Source organism: Lepidochelys kempii, chromosome 25, assembly GCF_965140285.1.
Source record: "Lepidochelys kempii isolate rLepKem1 chromosome 25, rLepKem1.hap1, whole genome shotgun sequence".
NCBI classification, from domain to species: domain Eukaryota; kingdom Metazoa; phylum Chordata; order Testudines; family Cheloniidae; genus Lepidochelys; species Lepidochelys kempii.
In genome coordinates, this window is record NC_136404.1 from 3812179 (window position 1) to 3834984 (window position 22806).

The window sequence follows — 22806 nt, forward strand, 5'->3', positions numbered from 1 at the left end:
AAGTGTCCTTGGCCCCCCCGCCTGGAGGCACACACAGCAGTTATGCTGAGGATCTGCAACAATATGTTGCGGAGTCAGACTGCCTGAAACTAAGCAAGGCCACACAGGGCAGATGTGGAAGAACAATGCTGAATAAAGCAGCTTTATGTATAGTTTAACAAATGATACAGAGAACCAGGGAACTAGCTGGGAACTGGATTGGCTGGCTATATGGAAACTTGGGGCAGCTTGCTATTGGATAAGTATGCTGGGAAAAAGGATGTATAAAAGCCTGTGTAACTTCCTGCTCTGTGTGCAGGATTTGAGATTCTATTCTCCCTATACCTTTTTGCAGCTGCAAATAAACTTTTCTGCTTCTCCACCCTGTTGTGATAATTGGGTGTAGCACACCGGGTAACGAACCAACTCAAGCTGTTATTTAGCCTCTTGGCACTGGGTGCCGGTAACACCACTGAGCTAGATGGGCCATTGGTCAGACCTAATAAGGCCATTCTTATGTAATATGATCAAATCATATTTTGTTCACAATGACTTAAATTCTGCTGCAGTGAATTGTGGTCTGTTGTCCATCACTACTTATTCTGGAATACAGAAGTGAGCAAAAGGCGGGGGGGTGTGTGTGTGGCACGGGGCAGGCCGGGGTCTCCCAGCTCCCCCGGGGGAGGGGGCCCACGGGCCGGGCCGGGGTCTCCCAGCTCCCCCGGGGGAGGGGGCCCACGGGCCGGGCCGGGGTCTCCCAGCTCCCCCGGGGGAGGGGGCCCACGGGCCGGGCCGGGGTCTCCCAGCTCCCCCGGGGGAGGGGGCCCACGGGCCGGGCCGGGGTCTCCCAGCTCCCCCGGGGGAGGGGGCCCACGGGCCGGGCCGGGGTCTCCCAGCTCCCCCGGGGGAGGGGGCCCACGGGCCGGGCCGGGGTCTCCCAGCTCCCCCGGGGGAGGGGGCCCACGGGCCGGGCCGGGGTCTCCCAGCTCCCCCGGGGGAGGGGGCCCACGGGCCGGGCCGGGGTCTCCCAGCTCCCCCGGGGGAGGGGGCCCACGGGCCGGGCCGGGGTCTCCCAGCTCCCCCGGGGGAGGGGCCCACGGGCCGGGCCGGGGTCTCCCAGCTCCCCCGGGGGAGGGGCCCACGGGCCGGGCCGGGGTCTCCCAGCTCCAGGGGGGGAGGGGGCCCACGGGCCGGGCCGGGGTCTCCCAGCTCCAGGGGGGGAGGGGGCCCACGGGCCGGGCCGGGGTCTCCCAGCTCCAGGGGGGGAGGGGGCCCACGGGCCGGGCCGGGGTCTCCCAGCTCCAGGGGGGGAGGGGGCCCACGGGCCGGGCCGGGGTCTCCCAGCTCCAGGGGGGGAGGGGGCCCACGGGCCGGGCCGGGGTCTCCCAGCTCCAGGGGGGGAGGGGGCCCACGGGCCGGGCCGGGGTCTCCCAGCTCCAGGGGGGGAGGGGGCCCACGGGCCGGGCCGGGGTCTCCCAGCTCCAGGGGGGGAGGGGCCCACGGGCCGGGCCGGGGTCTCCCAGCTCCCCCGGGGGAGGGGCCCACGGGCCGGGCCGGGGTCTCCCAGCTCCCCCGGGGGAGGGGCCCACGGGCCGGGCCGGGGTCTCCCAGCTCCCCCGGGGGAGGGGCCCACGGGCCGGGCCGGGGTCTCCCAGCTCCCCCGGGGGAGGGGCCCACGGGCCGGGCCGGGGTCTCCCAGCTCCCCCGGGGGAGGGGCCCACGGGCCGGGCCGGGGTCTCCCAGCTCCCCCGGGGGAGGGGCCCACGGGCCGGGCCGGGGTCTCCCAGCTCCCCCGGGGGAGGGGCCCACGGGCCGGGCCGGGGTCTCCCAGCTCCCCCGGGGGAGGGGCCCACGGGCCGGGCCGGGGTCTCCCAGCTCCCCCGGGGGAGGGGCCCACGGGCCGGGCCGGGGTCTCCCAGCTCCCCCGGGGGAGGGGCCCACGGGCCGGGCCGGGGTCTCCCAGCTCCCCCGGGGGAGGGGCCCACGGGCCGGGCCGGGGTCTCCCAGCTCCCGGGGGGGGGCCCACGGGCCGGGCCGGGGTCTCCCAGCTCCCGGGGGGGGGCCCACGGGCCGGGCCGGGGTCTCCCAGCTCCAGGGGTGGGGCCCACGGGCCGGGCCGGGGTCTCCCAGCTCCCCCGGGGGAGGGGCCCACGGGCCGGGCCGGGGTCTCCCAGCTCCCCCGGGGTGGGGCCCACGGGCCGGGCCGGGGTCTCCCAGCTCCCCCGGGGGAGGGGCCCACGGGCCGGGCCGGGGTCTCCCAGCTCCCCCGGGGTGGGGCCCACGGGCCGGGCCGGGGTCTCCCAGCTCCCCCGGGGGGGGGCCCACGGGCCGGGCCGGGGTCTCCCAGCTCCAGGGGGGGGGCCCACGGGCCGGGCCGGGGTCTCCCAGCTCCCCCGGGGGGGGGGCCCACGGGCCGGGCCGGGGTCTCCCAGCTCCCGGGGGGGCCACGGGGGGCAGCATGCCCAGGGCTCCCCCCCTACGCTCTGGGAGCGGGGCCGAGCCCAGCCCACGGGCACCGGGGCTCCAGGAGCGGCTGAGCCCGCCCGGCCCGGTTCTCTCCGCGCCCCGCCCTGGGGGCCCGCGGCTGCGGAGGCTCCGGCGAGGCGCCCAAGCGGCCCGCCTCTATGGTCACAGCGCGAGATAGAGAAAGCCCATTGGCATCCCAGCCCCTCCTCGCGCTCTCTCCCTCTCCTCAGCATAGGAGGACCGGAAGGAGCGGTTGATATCCCAGAGCTCCGCGCGGCTTCGCTCCTTCTTCTTCCGGTGTGGCCTCGTTCGAGTTGGGGCAGGTGGGGCCGGGCGGGAGAATCTGCGTCCATCCTCTGCGGGGAGGCGCCGGGGGGCCTTTCGGTGGGAGGGTCGAGGTGTGGGGAGCCGGGGGCGCTTGTTGGGGCCGGGGAAAATGGGAGGCGGCCCGGGAGATGGTGTGGGGAAGCTGGAGGGGGGACAGCTCCGGGAGGGGGGGGACAGCTCCGGGAGGGGGGGGGCCGGAGACTGGCTGAGGGGGGGGACAGCTCCGGGAGGGGGGGGCCGGAGACTGGCTGAGGGGGGGGACAGCTCCGGGAGGGGGGGGCCGGAGACTGGCTGAGGGGGGGGACAGCTCCGGGAGGGGGGGGGGCCGGAGACTGGCTGAGGGGGGGGACAGCTCCGGGAGGGGGGGGGCCGGAGACTGGCTGAGGGGGGGGACAGCTCCGGGAGGGGGGGGGGCCGGAGACTGGCTGGGGGGGGACAGCTCCGGGAGGGGGGGGGGCCGGAGACTGGCTGGGGGGGGAAAGCTCCGGGAGGGGGGGGCCGGAGACTGGCTGGGGGGGGACAGCTCCGGGAGGGGGGGGGCCGGAGACTGGCTGGGGGGGGGAAAGCTCCGGGAAGGGGGGGGCCGGAGACTGGCTGGGGGGGACAGCTCCGGGAAGGGGGGGGCCGGAGACTGGCTGGGGGGGGACAGCTCCGGGAGGGGGGGGGGCGGAGACTGGCTTGGGGGGGGACAGCTCCGGGAGGGGGGGGCCGGAGACTGGCTGGGGGGGCCGGAGACTGGCTGGGGGGGGAAGCTGGAGGAGGGGGGGCGGAGACTGGCTGGGGGGGGAAGCTGGAGGAGGGGGGGCTGGAGACTGGCTGGGGGGGTGCTGGAGAAGGGGGGGGCTGGAGACTGGCTGGGGGGGGAAGCTGGAGGAGGGGGGGCAGAGACTGGCTGGGGGGGGAAGCTGGAGGAGGGGGGGGCAGAGACTGGCTGGGGGGGGGAAGCTGGAGGGGGGGGCAGAGACTGGCTGGGGGGGGAAGCTGGAGGAGGGGGGGGCAGAGACTGGCTGGGGGGGGGAAGCTGGAGGGGGGAGGCCGGAGACTGGCTGGGGGGTGGGGGAAGCTGGAGGAGGGGGGTGGCCGGAGACTGGCTGGGGGGTGGGGGAAGCTGGAGGAGGGGGGTGGCCGGAGACTGGCTGGGGGGTGGGGGAAGCTGGAGGAGGGGGGTGGCCGGAGACTGGCTGGGGGGGGCATGCTGTGCACGGCCCAGGGCTGACCCGCTGACCCTCTCCCCACAGACATGGCGATCCGCTACCCCATGGCTGTCGGCCTCAGTAAGGGCCACAAGGTGACAAAGAACGTGTCGAAGCCCCGGCAGTGCCGCCGCAGAGGGGTGAGTGAGCGGGGGGCGGGGCAGCCCGGAGCCGTTGGCCTGACCTAGCACGGCTGGGGGCGGTGTGTGTCTGCGCCCAGGGCTTGCCGCATGTCTGGCTCCTAGAGCTGAGCTGGGCAGTACTGAACCCACTGGAGGTAGCTGGCTTGTGCCCGCCTCTGGGCCAGGTTTGTGGGGGTGCCATGGCTTGCTGAGGCCATGGCCAGTGCCTGGGAAGTGCAGGCTGGCTGTAGACTTTCTGCAGGCTAACGTTAGGTGGGGGCTGTGCCAGGGCTAAGAAGCCAGACCGTGACCGTGGCTTGCAGCTGTTGAGACAGTCAGGAAGTTACCATTTGCCCTGAGTAATCACTGCACAGACACATACAGGTTTAATACACAGAGGCCTTAATGCATGCGAGGCGTGACTCAGTGGGCAATGGAGAGCTCTGCTGGCTAAGTCCTGGTCAGTTCTGCTGATCATTGTCCTTGTGGCAGAGCCCCATTGGTGCTGGATGGCTTTAGAATGGGTTGGTTTCTGTAAATTGGGGTACAGATAAAGATCTGAAATGTATGGTGTGGAATGAGTATTTAAACAAGTGAATGCACATTCTTTGCCATTACAGTAAGTCTTCACTTAAAGTCGTCCCGATTTCATTGCTGATCAATCAGGGAACATGCTCGTTTAAAATTGTGCAATGCTCCCTTATAATGTTGTTTGGCAGCCACCAGCTTTGTCCACTGCTTTCAGTTTTGCAGCAAGCTGGTGGGGGCTTGGAACCAGGGTGAAGCGGCAGCCCCCCATCAGCTCCCTGTTCCCCTAAATACCCTGTCCCTCCCCCCACTGCCATGTGCTGCTCCTGCCCTCTGCCTTGCAGCTGCTTCCCAAGCCTCCTGCTTGCTGTGTGTGTGGGGGTGCTGTCTGGGTGTCCCCCTGCTCCTGCACCCCCTGCTTACCCCATCTTCCATAGAGCGGGGCGGGGGACATGACAGGGGTCAGGTTGGAGGGAGCTTCCTGACAGCAGCTGCGATCTCAGCTTGCTGATCTACTTAACAAGGCAGTGTACTTAAGAGTGGGGTCAGCGTACTTAAAGGGGAAATGCACATCACACACACACAGTGTGTTTCTCTGTCCACACACACACTGTGTGTCTCTGTCTGCCATGCTGTCTCCCCTTCCCTCCATTTGTGCTGCCTTGTAGAGTGAGGCTACGTTAACAACACTGTGTTAATCCTTGAGGGCTCAGCCGAGTGGTAGTTCATCATTTAGCAGTAAGGCATTCCCTGGGAAATATCCCCCCCTCTGACTTCACCACCTCAACCAAGCTTCACAATCATCATTGCTGTGTACAGTATTAAATTGTTTGTTTAAAACTTATACTGTGTGTGTGTGTATATATATATATATATATATATGTCTCTTGTCTGCTGAAAAAAATTTCCTTGGAACCTAACCTCCCCCCCCAATTTACATTAATTTTGATGCGGAAATTGGATTCGCTTTACATCGTTTTGCTTAAAGTCACATTTTTCAGGAACGTAACTACAACGTTAAGTGATGAGTTACTGAACATCCTGGGTTATTTGTCTAGTGTCTAAGGTGTGCTAAGCACATGACAAAACAAATAGAGGCAAGGTGACTGCCCTGAAGAGTGAACTCTTTCCCATAAAACAGCAGATGGGAGGAGCGAGTAGTGAGATAAGATGTAATATAGAATTGTAGGACTGGAAGGGACCTCAAGAGGTCTTCTGGTCCAGTCTCCTGCACTTATTACAGGACTAAGTATTATCTGGACTATCCCTGAGAGGTGTTTGTCTAACCTGCTCTTAAAAATCTCTATTAATGGAGATTCCACAGCCTCCCTGGACAATTTATTCCATTGTTTAACCACCCTGACAGGAAGTTTTTTCTAATGTCCAGCCTAAACAGCCCTTGCTGCAATTTAAGCCCATTGCATATATTTATTTGTGTTGATGATGTACATGTGTAGATTGTAACTTTTTCCTTATTTGAGGAAGCGTGACATGTAAGAGGCATAGACTTGACTTGACAGTGGTGAGAGACATAGCAGTAGTGCTGTGGTGGTGGTATGTTCCAGAGTGTCAATGCACTGAAAGTTGTGCACGTGCTCAAGCTTCTCCTGGTGGTGCTGCTGCTGAGTGGAGGGGGGCTACTAGATGGTCACTGATTGCTGGTGGGATTGTTAAGACTTTAGTACCAGTCTGTCATAGGCATGAATTGCAGCATGTACTTTCACACTAGGATAATGGGCCCAAATAGCATTTGATTGGTTAATTTCAGTTCTTGACATTTTGAAATTCTTGTGTTTGCCAATGTTCTTAAACCTATGTCCCTTGAAGAAAGCTGCTTCAGATTGCTTTTGGTCCTCATGGTTGATCTGGCTGCTGTGGAATAGTGTTATCGGTGGTAGTGTTGGATCTGTGCTGTAAGGTGTTACCTGACCCTGCACAGGATTGTGCATGTAGGGGAGAATATTTGCCTATTGGTGTTAAGATGTTTAATTGCTAATTGGCCAAACAGTGAGGCCCAACGCTCAACTCACTGGCATTTCCTTGCCTGCAAGTCGGGAATGAGATGCTTTGTCAGAGTTGGAGGGCTGGGGGTTCAGGACTGGAATAGAGGGAGCTGCTTCAAACCCTGACGATGCAGCAGCTGTGAGGCTGAAGAGTTGCCCTGTTCCTGCCTCTGCTGAAATTGCTCTCTCTGCCCATGAAAAATGTGGTTGTGGTGTGGTAAGCAGCAAGGCTGTCTGTGTGAAATGGACACCGTCAAGGGGAGAATGACTGTGGCAGGCAGCTGGGCTGGGGTTACTGGGGGGCATGAATGACAGCTGGCTGAGTTCAGGGCTAAACTGAGAGATTAATAAGACTAGGACTTTTCCGTTTGGAAAAGAGAGGACTAAGGAGGGGGCTATGATAGAGGTCTATAAAATCATGACTGGTGTGGAGAAAGTAAATAAGGACGTGTTGTTCAAAAAAAAAAAAAAAAACTAGATAAGTTCATGGAGGATACATCCATCAATGGCTATTAGCCAGGATGGTGTCCCTAGCCTCTGTCTGCCAGAAACTTCCCTCTGAAGCACCTGGCATTGGCCACTATCAGAAAACTGGATACCGGGCTAGATGGACCTTTGGTCTGACCCAGTATGGCCGTTCGTATGTTCTATCCTACTAATACCTCTGAGCCTTCACCAGATGCTGGCCACTGGCCTTTATCTATAGAGATGGAAGATACTGGATTTATGACAAGGTGTCAATTTTTTGAGGCTGGGAGAGGCCTCATTTGCAGGTCAATGTGCTATTAACCTGGGAGAGCCTGTTTCACAAGGGACTAGCTCTGCTTTGCCTCCTTCCAGTTGGGGCTTGTAGTATACACACTGTGGCTGTGGGGAGCCTGCTTAAGGAGATACAAGTACAGTGCTGCACATTCTAGAAAGATGAGTGGTGGCTCTTCTGACTGCTGCCCCTCTGTGCTGTGGAGGTGAGTGGGTCTGGATAGCTGAGGGAAAGCAGGACATACTCATGGGAAATGGAATTTCCCAGTGAATGCATTTGTACATGCCAGGTAATGTGCGAATCTACCCTGGTGGAACTTTTCCTCCTAACCCTAAATAGTTATATATGAGGGTTTATATCCTTTCCAAAATCCTTGGGTTTTTTAGTATTTAATAGAACTCTGGATATTCTTGTTATCCATATGTTGAATCCTAAACTCTTGGCTTGAGTTAGCCTATGGAACTCACTGCCATGAGATATTTGTGTGGGATTTGGGTGTATTGTACAGTATTCAGAGTAACAGCTGTGTTAGTCTGTATTCACAAAAAAAGAAAAGGAGGACTTGTGGCACCTTAGAGACTAACCAATTTATCTGAGCATAAGCTTTCGTGAGCTACAGCTCACTTCATCGGATGACAGTATGCATCCAATGAAGTGAGCTGTAGCTCACAAAAGCTTATGCTCAAATAAATTGGTTAGTCTCTAAGGTGCCACAAGTCCTCCTTTTCTTTTATTGTACAGTAGAACCTCAAAGATACAAACACCAAAGTTACAGAGTGACCAGTCAATTGGACGCCATGGGGAAGTAAGCTATCAGGCCAAACCAACCAGCAAATGCTGTACTGTGCCTGTATTGCATCTTAAAGGTAGGCACATCTGGGCTGTCTGACCTGACCCCCAACCCTTACTCACCATGGCGAGGGGAAGTCACTTATAGGTAGGAATTGGTGAAAACTATTTTCCCCTCTCCCTGCCCCCTGGCTGGAAGGGGGACAAGTTTGCAAGCTCAGAGCCTGGGGAAAGAAACTTCCCAAACTGCTACTGAACCCTGGCCTGGATTGTAAACTGCTGGAGCTGGAGCCTGAGCTCCTGCCTGTACGCTGTGCTCTGGAGTAGCAGCTCAGTTTTAAAGGACTGTAGCCTGTGCCCACTGACACCCGTCACCCTTGCAGCCAAGGACCTAGAACCACCTGTCTACCCCCAGTCCCACTTGCCAGGCAACCACTGCAGAGTGAAGCCACTGCTCTGAGTAGTCCACACTGAGAAGCATCCCTTAACAGCTTGTTCAGAGTTATGAACAACCTCCATTCCTGAAGTGTCCGTAACTCTGAGGTTCTATTGGATCCATTTTGAATTTGCCTCCTTTCATTTTCATTGAATGTCCCCTTTAAATATAGTGTGCAGCACCACAGCCTGAAATTACAAGATGATTCTCCAAACCACTTAAAACATCTCAAACATTCAGAGAATTAGAGTTCAGCCCTGTAGAGCTTCTGCACACAGGACATGAGGTGCTGTGGCATCTTTAGCTGCCTCACCCCCATCCATTCTCAAAGTAATGCAGATTGGTAAAAATCCAACTATACATATACAATGATGGGATCTAATTTAGCTGTTACCATTCAAGAAAGATCTCAGTTATTGTGAAGAGTTCTTCGAAAACATCTTTTCAATGTGCAGCAGCAGTCAAAAAAGGTAACAATGTTAGGAACCTTTCGGAAGGAGATAGATAAGACAGAAAATATCATAATGCTGCTATATAAATCATGGTACGCCCACATCTTGAATGCTGGGTGCAGTTCTGGTTACCTCATCTCAAAAAAAAAAAAAAAAGATATGGAACAACTTCTATATGAGAAGAGAGACTGGGAGTTCTCAGCTTGGAAAAGAGATGACTAAGGGGGGAGATGATTGAGATCTATAAAATCATGACTGGGGTGGGGAAAGTGAATAAGGAAGTGTTATTTACTCCTCCGCAAGAACCAAGGGTCACCAAATGAAATTAACAGGCAGCAGGTTTAAAACAAGCAAAAGGAAGTATTCACACAATGCACAGTCAACCTGTGGAACTTGCTGCCAAGGGGATGTTGTGAAGGCTAAAACTATAACAGTTCTACGAAGAGAGGGAAGAGCATCTTTGCGAGCAGGCTGGCTAACCTAGTGAGGAGGGCTTTAAACTAGGTTCACCGGGGGAAGGAGAGCAAAGCCCTGAGGTAAGTGGGGACGTGGGATACTGGGAAGAAGCACAGGCAGGAACGTCGGTGAGGGGAGGGCTCCTGCCTCATACTGAGAATGAGGGGCGATCAGCAGGTTATCTCAAGTGCTTATATACGAATGCACAAAGCCTTAGAAACAAGCAGGGAGAACTGGAGTTCCTGGTGATGTCAAGGAATTATGACGTGATTGGAATAACAGAGACTTGGTGGGATAACTCACATGACTGGAGTACTGTCATGGATGGTTATAAACTGTTCAGGAAGGACAGGCAGGGCAGAAAAAGTGGGGGAGTAGCACTGTATGTAAGGGAGCAGTATGACTGCTCAGAGCTCCGGTACGAAACTGCAGAAAAACCTGAGTGTCTCTGGATTAAGTTTAGAACTGTGAGCAACAAGAGTGATGTAGTGGTGGGAGTCTGCTATAGACCACCAGACCAGGGGGATGAGGTGGATGAGGCTTTCTTCCGGCAACTTGCAGAAGCTACTAGATCGCACGCCCTGGTTCTCATGGGTGACTTTAATCTTCCTGATATCTGCTGGGAGAACAGTACAGCGGTGCACAGACAATCCAGGAAGTTTTTGGAAAGCGTAGGGGACAATTTCCTGGTGCAAGTGCTAGAGGAGCCAACTAGGGGCAGAGCTTTTCTTGACCTGCTGCTCACAAACTGGGAAGAATTAGTAGGGGAAGCAAAAGTGGATGGGAATCTGGGAGGCAGTGACTATGAGTTGGTTGAGTTCAGGATCCTGACACAGGGAAGAAAGGTAAGCAGCAGGATACGGACCCTGGACTTCAGAAAAGCAGATTTTGACTCCCTCAGGGAACGGATGGGTAGGATCCCCTGGGGGACTAACATGAAGGGGAAAGGAGTCCAGGAGAGCTGGCTGTATTTCAAGGAATCCCTGTTGAGGTTACAGGGACAAACCATCCCGATGAGTCAAAAGAATAGTAAATATGGCAGGCGACCAGCTTGGCTTAACGGTGAAATCCTAGGGGATCTTAAATATAAAAAAGAAGCTTACAAGAAGTGGAAGGTTGGACATATGACCAGGGAAGAGTATAAAAATATTGCTCGGGCATGTAGGAATGAAATCAGGAGGGCCAAATTGCACCAGGAACTGCAGCTAGCAAGAGATGTCAAGAGTAACAAGAAGGGTTTCTTCAGGTATGTTGGCAACAAGAAGAAAGCCAAGGAAAGTGTGGGCCCCTTAATGAATGAGGGAGGCAACCTAGTGACAGAGGATGTGGAAAAAGCTAATGTATTCAATGCTTTTTTTGCCTCTGTCTTCAGTAACAAGGTCAGCTCCCAGACTGCTGTGCTGGGCATCACAACATGGGGAACAGATGGCCAGCCCTCTGTGGAGAAAGAGGTGGTTAGGGACTATTTAGAAAAACGGGACGTGCACAAGTCCATGGGGCTGGACAAGTTGCATCCGAGAGTGCTGAAGGAATTGGCGGCTGTGATTGCAGAGCCATTGGCCATTATCTTTGAAAACTCGTGGCGAACGGGGAAAGTCCCAGATGACTGGAAAAAGGCTAATGTAGTGCCAATCTTTAAAAAAGGGAAGAAGGAGGATCCTGGGAACTACAGGCCAGTCAGTCTCACCTCAGTCCCCGGAAAAATCATGGAGCAGGTCCTCAAAGAATCAATCCTGAAGCACTTACATGAGAGGAAAGTGATCAGGAACAGCCAGCATGGATTCACCAAGGGAAGGTCATGCCTGACTAATCTAATCGCCTTCTATGATGAGATTACTGGTTCTGTGGATGAAGGGAAAGCAGTGGATGATGTATTGTTTCTTGACTTTAGCAAAGCTTTTGACGCTGTCTCCCACAGTATTCTTGTCAGCAAGTTAAAGTAGTATGGGCTGGATGAATGCACTATAGGGTGGGTAGAAAGTTGGCTAGATTGTCGGGCTCAACAGGTAGCGATCAATGGCTCCATGTCTAGTTGGCAGCCGGTGTCAAGTGGAGTGCCCCAGGGGTCGGTCCTGGGGCCGGTTTTGTTCAATATCTTCATAAATGATCTGGAGGATGGTGTGGATTGCACTCTCAGCAAATTTACGGATGATACTAAACTGGGAGGAGTGGTAGATACGCTGGAGGGCAGGGATAGGATACAGAAGGACCTAGACAAATTGGAGGATTGGGCCAAAAGAAATCTGATGAGGTTCAATAAGGATAAGTGCGGGGTCCTGCACTTAGGACGGAAGAACCCAATGCACAGCTACAGACTAGGGACCGAATGGCTAGGCAGCAGTTCTGCGGAAAAGGACCTAGGGGTGACAGTGGACGAGAAGCTGGATATGAGTCAGCAGTGTGCCCTTGTTGCCAAGAAGGCCAATGGCATTTTGGGATGTATAAGTAGGGGCATAGCGAGCAGATCGGGGGACGTGATCGTTCCCCTCTATTCGACATTGGTGCGGCCTCATCTGGAGTACTGTGTCCAGTTTTGGGCCCCACACTACAAGAAGGATGTGGATAAACTGGAGAGAGTCCAGCGAAGGGCAACAAAAATGATTAGGGGTCTGGAACACATGACTTATGAGAGGTTTCAGAGTAACAGCCGTGTTAGTCTGTATTCGCAAAAAGAAAAGGAGGACTTGTGGCACCTTAGAGACTAACCAATTTATTTGAGCATGAGCTTTCGTGAGCTACAGCTCACTTCATCGGATGCATACCGTGGAAACTGCAGCAGATATTATATACACACAGAGATCTTCATGTTTCATGATCTGTGTGTGTATATAATATCTGCTGCAGTTTCCACGGTATGCATCCGATGAAGTGAGCTGTAGCTCACGAAAGCTCATGCTCAAATAAATTGGTTAGTCTCTAAGGTGCCACAAGTACTCCTTTTCTTTTTATGACTTATAAGGAGAGGCTGAGGTAACTGGGTTTGTTTAGTCTGCAGAAGAGAAGAATGAGGGGGGATTTGATAGCTGCTTTCAACTACCTGAGATGTGGTTCTAGAGAGGATGGTTCTAGACTATTCTCAGCGGTAGAAGAGGACAGGACAAGGAGTAATGGTCTCAAGTTGCAGTGGGGGAGGTTTAGGTTGGATATTAGGAAAAACTTTTTCACTAGGAGGGTGGTGAAACACTGGAATGCGTTACCTAGGGAGGTGGTAGAATCTCCTTCCTTTAAAAGTTTTTAAGGTCAGGCTTGACAAAGCCCTGGCTGGGATGATTTAATTGGGGATTGGTCCTGCTTTGAGCAGGGGGTTGGACTAGATGACCTCCTGAGGTCCCTTCCAACCCTGATATTCTATGATAACTTCATGGAGGATATAGGCCCATCAATGACTCTTAGCCAGGATGGGCAGGGATGCAGCCCCACACTCGAGGTGTTGCTAGTCTCTGACTGCTAAAAGCTGGGAATGGAGACTGGATGGATCACTTGATGATTACCTGTTCTGTTCATTCCCTCTGAAGCACCTGGCACTGGCCACTGTCAGAAGACAGGCTATTAGGCTAGATGTACCATTGGTCTGACTCAGTGTGGCCCCTCTTATGTTCTTTATCATCCTTCTTTAGCAGCCACCTCTGTCCTGCTTCTCTTAGCCAAGCCTACAGCCCCGGGGAAGGAGCATACACAATTTGCACTTAAATCCAGAGTTTTGTTAATCTGGGTTAACCTATGCTTTATTTTTTGTGTTCTTGTCACACCTACAATGCATGAGGCGCTGTCCATGCAGGAGGACTGCCTATTTACGCAGACTTACAGTACATTCTTCTCAAACCTTGCTTCTTAAACTTGCCTTGTTCCTGCATCTGGCCCTGGTCTAGTTTGCCAGATGTATCTGAAATGTCATCTTGCTGCTGTTGTAACAAATGGGAAATGACCAATTTCCCAAGGAGATCCTGTTTTCCTTCAGAAGCTGGAGTATCCTAGCTGGAATGTGCAGTACCTGTGGAGGGAGGACTAGCCAGCTGGTTCTGTATGTGCAGATGACTGAAGTACAAGTGGCAGTTTGTTGAGTTGGTAAAGTTCAGGTGTTTGCCATCTCAGGTAAGAGTGCATAGTGCAGAGCCCTGGGGCCTACAAGTGACATGGAAATTAGAGAGTAAAGCCTGTGCAGTCTCCTGCTGGGGTCTACCTAGGGCTCCCAGTAAACAGTTACATCCTTCTTTCCAAACTGAATGCAGGTCGTGCTGGGTGTGTGAAAGATGCTTCAGGTGTCACTCGTACCAGAATCACTGCAGTTCTGGCTCTTCAGCAAATTCCAGTTGCCTGCAACATATAGCCCAACCACTAACTTAGCAAGGCTTTAGGCAAATAACATTTCCCCTCGACTCGTACATGCTGCTCACACTGAACCACTGTTTCCCTGCAGCGCCTGACCAAACACACTAAGTTTGTACGAGACATGATCAGAGAGGTCTGTGGCTTTGCCCCCTATGAGAAACGTGCTATGGAATTGCTGAAAGTTTCCAAGGACAAGCGGGCTCTGAAGTTCATAAAGAAAAGGGTAAGTGAATTTAACATCTTACTTCAGAGGATGTGTCCAGCTTTGCTAGCTCCTCTTCCCTCCCCCCAAGTCAGAGGATCCCACCCTACAGCAGACTTAGCATTGAATAAGGACAGAGCCTTGAGCAATCAGGAGCCTGGTGGAGGCATGGCGTAGGAGAGCAGCAACAGCTATGCCTGTCCTAAGTTTACCTCAGTGATGGAGAGAACTTAGAGGCGCTCCCTTGAAGGGGAGGCCCTGAAGGGTGATCCGGAACTTGCTTTGCAAAGCTCATGCAAGGGTGATGGGAGACTGAGCTGGATTCATCCAGCTAACCCAGTGACTTGGACCAGAAGGAAGTAAAGCTCAAAACTGCTCTGAGCATGCAACAGAGCTACTGGGATTTGGGCAGGGAGAGGAGCTGGCTGGGGTTGTTCCATCAAACTGAAGGAGCCCCTGTTCTTCAAGCTTATGTTTGTGCTCCACCGTACAGGCCTTCAACTGTGAACATGTATCTCCTTTGTCTCCCAAAACAGCCTGGCCAAAGTTAGGCAAAATAAGAAAGGTTTCAGAGTAACAGCCATGTTAGTCTGTATTCGCAAAAAGAAAAGGAGTACTTGTGGCACCTTAGAGACTAACCAATTTATTTGAGCATGAGCTTTCGTGAGCTACAGCTCACTTCATCGGATGCATACTGTGGAAACTGCAGCAGACTTTATATATACACAGAGAATATGGAACAATACCTCCTCCCACCCCACTGTCCTGCTGGTAATAGCTTATCTAAAGTGATCATCAGGTGGGCCATTTCCAGCACAAATCCAGGTTCTCACCCTCCACCCCCCCACACAAATTCACTCTCCTGCTGGTGATAGCCCATCCAAAGTGACAACTCTCTACACAATGTGCATGACAATCAAGTTGGGCCATTTCCTGCACAAATCCAGGTTGATTGTCATGCACATTCAGTTTGGATGAGCTATTACCAGCAGGAGAGTGAGTTTGTGTGTGTATGGGGGTGGAGGGGATGAGAGAGAACCTGGATTTGTGCAGGAAATGGCCCAACTTGATTGTCATGCACATTGTGTAAAGAGTTGTCACTTTGGATGGGCTATCACCAGCAGGAGAGTGAAAACCTGGATTTGTGCTGGAAATGGCCCACCTGATGATCACTTTAGATAAGCTATTACCAGCAGGACAGTGGGGTGGGAGGAGGTATTGTTTCATATTCTCTGTGTGTATATAAAGTCTGCTGCAGTTTCCACGGTATGCATCCGATGAAGTGAGCTGTAGCTCACGAAAGCTTATGCTCAAATAAATTGGTTAGTCTCTAAGGTGCCACAAGTCCTCCTTTTCTTTTTCAGAATAAGAAAGGCACCCTACTACAGCACCAGCATCAAATGCTGCAACTGCTCACTGTGCTGCTTTCTTTCATACACAGGTTGGTACTCACATTCGGGCCAAGCGAAAACGTGAGGAGCTCAGCAATGTTCTGGCAGCTATGAGGAAGGCTGCTGCCAAGAAGGATTAAGCTGCAAAAACTCCTGTAACTCATTAAAGTGTGTTCAGAGAATCCAGCAGTATGATGGTGTTATTAGCAACCTGACAACTGGAGAGTGCTTGCCATGGGGGAGTGGAGGGGAAGGGACAGTGCTGAAATACCTCCAAGAGTAACAAAGGGTTAAACTTGGCTTGTGTCTTGCTTTGGATAGATGTTAATTTTAGATTTGAGAGACAAGGTGTGTGAGGTAACATTTTGTTAGACTAATTTTTTAGATCTAGACCTGAAGAAGAGCTCTGTGAAAGCTTGTCTCTCTTCAAAAGAAGTTGGTCCAATAAAACATTATCTGACACACTTTGTCTCTCTGCTTCGACCAACATAGCTACAACACTGCAAAATTACATTTGTCTGGTATTGAACAACCAGCATGTCATTATCCCAGATAGGTGAGTGGGAGGAAGGGGTAGTGAGGCTGTATGTTCAATGCTTCTCAATTTTGTTGCTTAAGGCATACCCCTGCAAGTGTCTTGTAGGATTTAATAAGCCTGCCCCTTTCGTTAAGGAGTGTCAAACTGACCTTGTGGTGAGGGCTGAATTACTATTTCAAGGGGAATATGGGGATTGGGAGTAAGAGTTGCACTAGCAAGAGTCAAATGTGAGTCTCATCCATCTGCTGTGTAAGTCTCGAAGTTGTAGATGCATATGAGCCACTTAACCAACTCCAGGCTTGGAAAACAGCATAATACAGGAGTGCAGTGGCTTGTCCTCCAAGGCAAGGCACTCCTGCTGAGCCCAAGCTGCCTTTGAGGAGGGCAAGCTGGGACCTATATTCACCAGCCCTTTAATTAAAGAATGATAGCTGGAAGTCTCAGCAGGTTTTGGGGAGAGCTCCTCCAACAGAAAGCAGGAGCTAGGGTTGGCTGCTCTCAAAGAATCACTTCAGCTCTAGAGCACAGGTGGCTAGAGTAAAGGACTCATCTGCACCAACCATTGAAGATGAAGTGAAATACCAGGATCTAGCCCTGTTCCTTTTTACAGAGCTTTCTCTGAGCTGCCATAACCTCTTGACTATGCACATGCCTATTTTAGTGGGGAATACACTGCTACCACTATTCCTAGCTGCAGAGGGAAACTTAGTTTTTAAATCACTTACACATCAGTAAATCCCATCTTCAGTAGATGAGGCAGGACAGACTAGTGCAAAGCAGACCCGCATCTTATTAGAAATATTTTAATCAGGTCATAATTCAAATCCCTTCGTAAACGTAAGTGGGAAATGCCTCACAGTAACCAAGGCAGCAGCAAATTAAGCCATAATTAATTTCAGTGGCTGCGCAGCAGCAATATTCATGCTCCAAGTGTTACCTGTCCCAGGCCATCTCGCTTTTGGGGTGGTGTAGAGCAGCCAGGGACGGACCCTTAGTACAAACGGTTCACATCAGTCATCCTCCAGGGGTATCAAGTTCTGGAAACACTATGTCAAATATTTTGTTGTAGTGCTCAACAAAATGCACTTCTAGTCCCTCTGTAATGAAGTCAGCAAGGTCATAGTAATCCTTCTTGTTCTCTGATGGGAGAATGATACAGGTAACACCAGCTCGCTTGGCCTAGGGAGGAAAGAACACCATTATATGGACTGTGGTAGGAAGTGTATTTAGCAAAGGAAAATTTGTGGAACATGTCTTTGCTGAAAGAAGTAGTTCCCCTTCATTGTGCATAGTCCTGGATTTTACAGATTAAGGCCTGTATCTTAATCTTTGTCACTTACCAAAAATTTTCCTCCACATTAAGAGATGCCAAGGACAATTGAAATGGAAAGTATCTAAGGCTGCCTTGTTTGGTCTTAGCCAGGAAACTCTTTAGCGGACCTGAATTAAAAATAATTTGCTTGGGTAGTTTAGACAAGGTCTACAAGATTTTAAAACCTTGGTCTAACCAAGGTCAGGCTGTACAATTTAGAGACAATGCACTGGTTAGCAAGGGCTAAGCAGGCTACACTTTGCCCGCCATCAGTAGAAGTTACCAATGCTTCGCTTCCTTCAGAGAAACAAACCTACCCCTATCCTTAAAAACCCACAATAGGCCCCTCAGTCTTCCAGAAGCCCTTCAAGCCAGATAATCTTCAGTTACCAAAAGCCGCCACCACCACCATGCAAGGTTTTCCAACATGCTAGATACTCCTTAGGTACAGCACAGGGAAGCACTGGTGCCAATAAAAGCTGAGCTTGTGGCCACAGGCAAGATCTCCATGCTCACACTGCTGGGCCTGTTTGCAGTGTTGTTGAGCCATGCTGGTCCTGGCCTATTAGAGAGACAAGGTAGGTAAGGGAATATCTTTTACTGCACCAACTTCTTTTGGGGAAAGAGACAGCCCTGAAGAAGAGGTCAGTGTAGCTCGAAAGCTTGTGTCTTTCCCAAACAGAAGTTGGTCCTATAAAAGATATTCCCTCCCCCACCTTGTTTTCACTATTAACACCCACAGGACAGCAGGAGTAAGTGGTCCAGCACTACAGTGATGTCACTCAGCAAGCACTCTAGGGCCCTCCCCATTGTCATGCACCAGCAGATGATCTTACACAAGAGGAAGGTGCTTACTGCAATAGTCTTCTCCTTGATTCCACCAACAGGAAGAATCTTTCCAGTTAATGACACCTCTCCAGTCATGGCCACGTTTTGCCTCGCTGGACGATTCATGGCCAATGACAGTAAGGCCGTTATTATGGTACATCCTGCACTTGGCCCGTCCTTGGGAGTCGCTCCCTGGAAAGAGAAAGTCACACTCTGACAATCATTCAAACCAAGCAGAGGCTTGTGTGAAATACTTAGTACTGTCATGATGTACACAGATCTGTAGTAGAGCCCACTTCCACACCTTTGTCACTGCCAGCTTAGTATGGTCAGGGGAACAGAAGCCCAGTTCCAGACTTCAGCAGGTCTCCAGCTTTGCTGTCTGATGCAACATTTGATTTACTGCATAGATGTTTGGCTGTAGCCAGACAGCCGCCCCCCCCTCTCAGACCAGCATTGCTGGAAACACAGGAGGAAGCAGGAACAGGGCACTTAACATATATTCCAGCACAGCCTTTGAAGCTGTGAAAGCACAGGTGTGCTGCTACAATGTGCCTCTGGGAACAGATACACGATTAAGCTCACAGCAGGCAGAGGCCCTGTGACAGACATGGCTCTTAGCCCCAACTAAATAGCGTGATGCACACACACCAACATCCTAGGTGGGAAAATATTTACCCTGATAAAAGAAATGTCCAGTAGTCGAAACTTATTGTTTCTCTCCCTTGCAAGTGTAAACTACTCTTGCGAAAGCTGGCATCGCCCAGACAGACCAGCCTCAATTTGGCATAAGAAAGGAGAAAGAGAATAAAGGAGTACAGAGGTATAAGTAGGGGACCTACAGCACCATGATTTTTGAGTGCTTTTCACTATCTATCTGCTGGTCAGATAAGTGACAGCCTCCCAAGGCTTCTGCAGCTAAGAGGGTCCCTACGCCTTGTCCCTTATTCGTCTTTCCGCGGAATTGAGTGACCGATCCTGGCTTGGCACCGCTGGAATCGAGAGATGCAAGGAGGGTAAGAAGCACCCACACCTGATCTATCTTTAGTGTACACATATTTTGAAATAGAGCTCTATACTTTGTTTTCTTTCTTTGGGATTGTGGCTTCAGTTTTGTAACTTGTTTGTGTGTGTAACATCTCTACATTTAAATAAGTAGGCACTAGCAATTTTGTAACCACATGATTAGAATCTAGCTTAATAAATTTTGGTAACCATTTGTGCATAAGCCTGACTTGTTTTCTCTGGTTTACTGTAAAGCAGCCAACACAATTAAAGAACCTCAGCCGTTTTGGCTCTAAAGCCTGGCCATTAGGTGAGAGTACTAAGAGCCTAGTGTTGAGTTGTGCCGCCTCCACGGGGCAAACTCTTGGGGCACCTGTCAGTCAATCCTGGCTGCCCGCTGCGAAGGAGCTCTGAGCTCTAGCAGTTAAAGTCACGGGTGGTTAGGACCTTGGGGCATCCGTCAGCCTAGCCCAGGCTGCCCGCCGCGAAGGGACAGTGCGTCCTAGCGGTTAAAGTCACGGATGGTATAAACGGGCATAGCTGGCACCTCACCAAACATCCTTGGCCGTCGGCTAACATTGGCTGAAATGTCACTGGTGGAATCTTGGATATAGCCCTGCTCAAACATCACGATTGTCTATACAGCTCTAATATTAGCTTCAGTTCTCTCAGCCAGTGGTTTTCTACCTGTGGTCAATGGACCCATGGGAGTCTGCAGACTACATCTAAGATTTCTAAAGAGATCCTCCACCTCCATTCGAAATTCAGAGGTCCACAAATGAAAAAAGGTTGAAAACCTCTGCTCTAAGACATGGGACACTAGGATTAAAGATACCATAGATTCTGGATGTGCTTACAGGTGAATAGTAATCTAGAAACTCAAAGGCATGTAAGCACCTCCTGAAGCACTTCCTTGTATCCTGCATGACATGTCAACACCCGTTTTCCACTGACCCTGCCCAGGAGGTGGGGACAGGCCAGGTCAGGGGCTTTAAAGCTACAGTGACTATACCAGAGAGGGAATAAAGAAGAGCCTAGAGATTAAAAGGCTAGTCCTCAACAGCATTTAGCAAAGGTACAGTGCCAGAAGAGAGAAAGTTACTGTAACTCTGGTTCTTCCAGATGTGTATTCCAAGTAGGTGTGCCTGCGTACCAGTGATTTTTGCCTAGCAGTACCTGTAGAGGGACAGCGTTCACACCTCATGTCTGTAGTCCCTCCGTTATGGAGTTGCCCCTACCCCCATTTTCCTTTGCACCAAGACTCCAATGCAGAAGGGATGGCGGGTGGGTCATGGAATAAACGTCTGCATCATATCTCAAAGAACCACAGTTATAGAAAGTTAACCATTGCTACTTGCTGTCTATTCCAAGTAGGTGACTCACAAGCGGTATCCTTGTAGAGGTGGGGCTTGGTGTCTGTCAGAGTAAGCATCGAAGGTCCACTCTTCCAACCCTAGCATCTGCTCTGGAAGATGCAGTGATAGCATAATGGTCCGTAAAACATATCTATGGACGACCATGTGGCCGCCCTACAGATGTATAATAATGGAAATATCATTAAGGAAGGCTATTGACATTGCCGTATCTGCTGAGGAGACGTTGCCGATGCTATCTCATACACAGTCCTGATACAAGATGTTATTCCTCTAGAGATGGTCTGTGCAGAGAACACTTGTCCCTTCATGTGGTCTGTGAGGTGAAGCATGAAACAATTCAGTTCTGTTCAGATAAAAGGCTAGAGACACCATCTAACATATGGAGGCGCTGTTCCTCTGGGGAGGAAAGTGGCTTAGGGAAGAACACAGGCAAATATTCAGCCTCGTTCAGAAGAAACTGGGAGACAACTTTGGGTGTGGCTAAAGCATTACCTTATCCCTGGAGAACTGCGTGTAAGGAGGCCACATCATCAGGGCCTGCAACTCACCCAGCCTCCTGGCAATGGTGATAGCTATCAAGAAGGCAGTTTTCTCAGACAAGAGGGGCAGTGGACAGGAAGCAAGAGGCTCAAATGGAGGCCTCATCAGCGCTGTTAAAACCATGTCCAGACCCCACAAGGGGACAGGCTCTCCGACCAGAGGATGCAGGTGAAGAAATCCTTTCAGAAATCTCATCACCATAGTGTTGGAGAAAACCGATTTCCCTTGGATAGGGGGATGAAACGTGGATACTGCTGCCAAGCGCCAAGCCTAATTTCTGAAGGTACAGCAGGTACTCTAAGATGTCCTGGATGAAAGTCCCTGTTGGACGGGTTCCAAAACACACCAAAATCCTCTTCCACTTCACTAAGTAGGCCGTCCTAGTGAAAGACTTCCTGCTGTTAAGTAGGACCTTTTGGAGAGCCTCTGAACAACACTCTTTCCCCTTGTTCAGCCATGCCAGAAGGTGAACAGAGCTCATCACCATGCTGTGGTCCGTCTGAGGTCGTCAGGATGGAGGAGAAGCAGCATGGGAGGCTGGACTGACAGCAAGGAGATCTGAGAACCAGCACTGTCTCGGTCATGCCAGGGTAATCATGATGAGTCTGGCTTGATCTGCCTTGAGCTTAGCGATGACCTGTGGAATAACTGGAAGAGAAGGGAAGGCATACAGCAGTCGATTGTTAGCTGCAGTGAAAGGCGTCCCCTCCAAGAGCAGAACAGGCAACATTTCCAGTTTTCTCTTGTTGCAAACAGGTCCATTGTGGGGATGTCACCAGTACAAGGACTCCAGAACTGGTGGAGGAAGGTGAATCAACCTGTACAGAGAATGCAGGGCAGAGTGGTAAACTGTCCTGAGCTACATCTGAAGAGGGAGCAGACTTCGACTCCCTCAGGGAACGGATGGCCAGGATCCCCTGGGGGACTAACTTGAAGGGGAAAGGAGTCCAGGAGAGCTGGCTGTATTTCAAGGAATCCCTGTTGAGGTTACAGGGACAAACCATCCCGATGAGTCGAAAGAATAGTAAATATGGCAGGCGACCAGCTTGGCTTAATGGTGAAATCCTAGCGGATCTTAAACATAAAAAAGAAGCTTACAAGAAGTGTAAGGTTGGACATATGACCAGGGAAGAGTATAAAAATATTGCTCGGGCATGTAGGAATGATATCAGGAGGGCCAAATCGCACCTGGAGCTGCAGCTAGCGAGAGATGTCAAGAGTAACAAGAAGGGTTTCTTCAGGTATGTTGGCAACAAGAAGAAAGCCAAGGAAAGTGTGGGCCCCTTAATGAATGAGGGAGGCAACCTAGTGACAGAGGATGTGGAAAAAGCTAATGTACTCAATGCTTTTTTTGCCTCTGTCTTCACTAACAAGGTCAGCTCCCAGACTGCTGCACTGGGCATCACAAAATGGGGAACAGATGGCCAGCCCTCTGTGGAGATAGAGGTGGTTAGGGACTATTTAGAAAAGCTGGACGTGCACAAGTCCATGGGGCCGGACGAGTTGCATCCGAGAGTGCTGAAGGAATTGGCGGCTGTGATTGCAGAGCCATTGGCCATTATCTTTGAAAACTCGTGGCAAACCGGGGAAGTCCCGGATGACTGGAAAAAGGCTAATGTAGTGCCAATCTTTAAAAAAGGGAAGGAGGAGGATCCTGGGAACTACAGGCCAGTCAGCCTCACCTCAGTCCCTGGAAAAATCATGGAGCAGGTCCTCAAAGAATCAATCCTGAAGCACTTGCATGAGAGGAAAGTGATCAGGAACAGCCAGCATG

General features: G+C 52.1%; 2 protein-coding genes across 7 annotated transcripts in view; one reads left to right on the plus strand and one right to left on the minus strand.

The window, feature by feature from the left end:
• Positions 1-2660: 2660 nt before the first annotated feature.
• On the plus strand, positions 2661-15615 carry RPL36 (ribosomal protein L36). Its single transcript, XM_073324142.1, has 4 exons — positions 2661-2768; positions 4011-4105; positions 13929-14063; positions 15484-15615. The coding sequence occupies exons 2-4, from the start codon at positions 4013-4015 to the stop codon at positions 15571-15573; spliced, it is 318 nt and encodes a 105-aa protein (XP_073180243.1). The 5' UTR covers positions 2661-2768; positions 4011-4012; the 3' UTR covers positions 15574-15615.
• Positions 15616-16758: 1143 nt separating this feature from the next.
• Positions 16759-22806, minus strand: part of LONP1 (lon peptidase 1, mitochondrial) — a 51497-nt gene continuing 45449 nt past the window's right edge. For all 6 annotated transcript variants that reach the window (XM_073324137.1, XM_078850592.1, XM_073324136.2 and 3 more), the window contains 2 exons: positions 18139-18303; positions 16759-17150 (listed from right to left, as the gene is read on the minus strand). In XM_073324137.1, the coding sequence (XP_073180238.1) occupies positions 16986-17150; positions 18139-18303 (330 nt within the window). In that variant the 3' untranslated portion in view covers positions 16759-16985. The remainder of the gene's footprint in view (positions 17151-18138; positions 18304-22806) is intronic.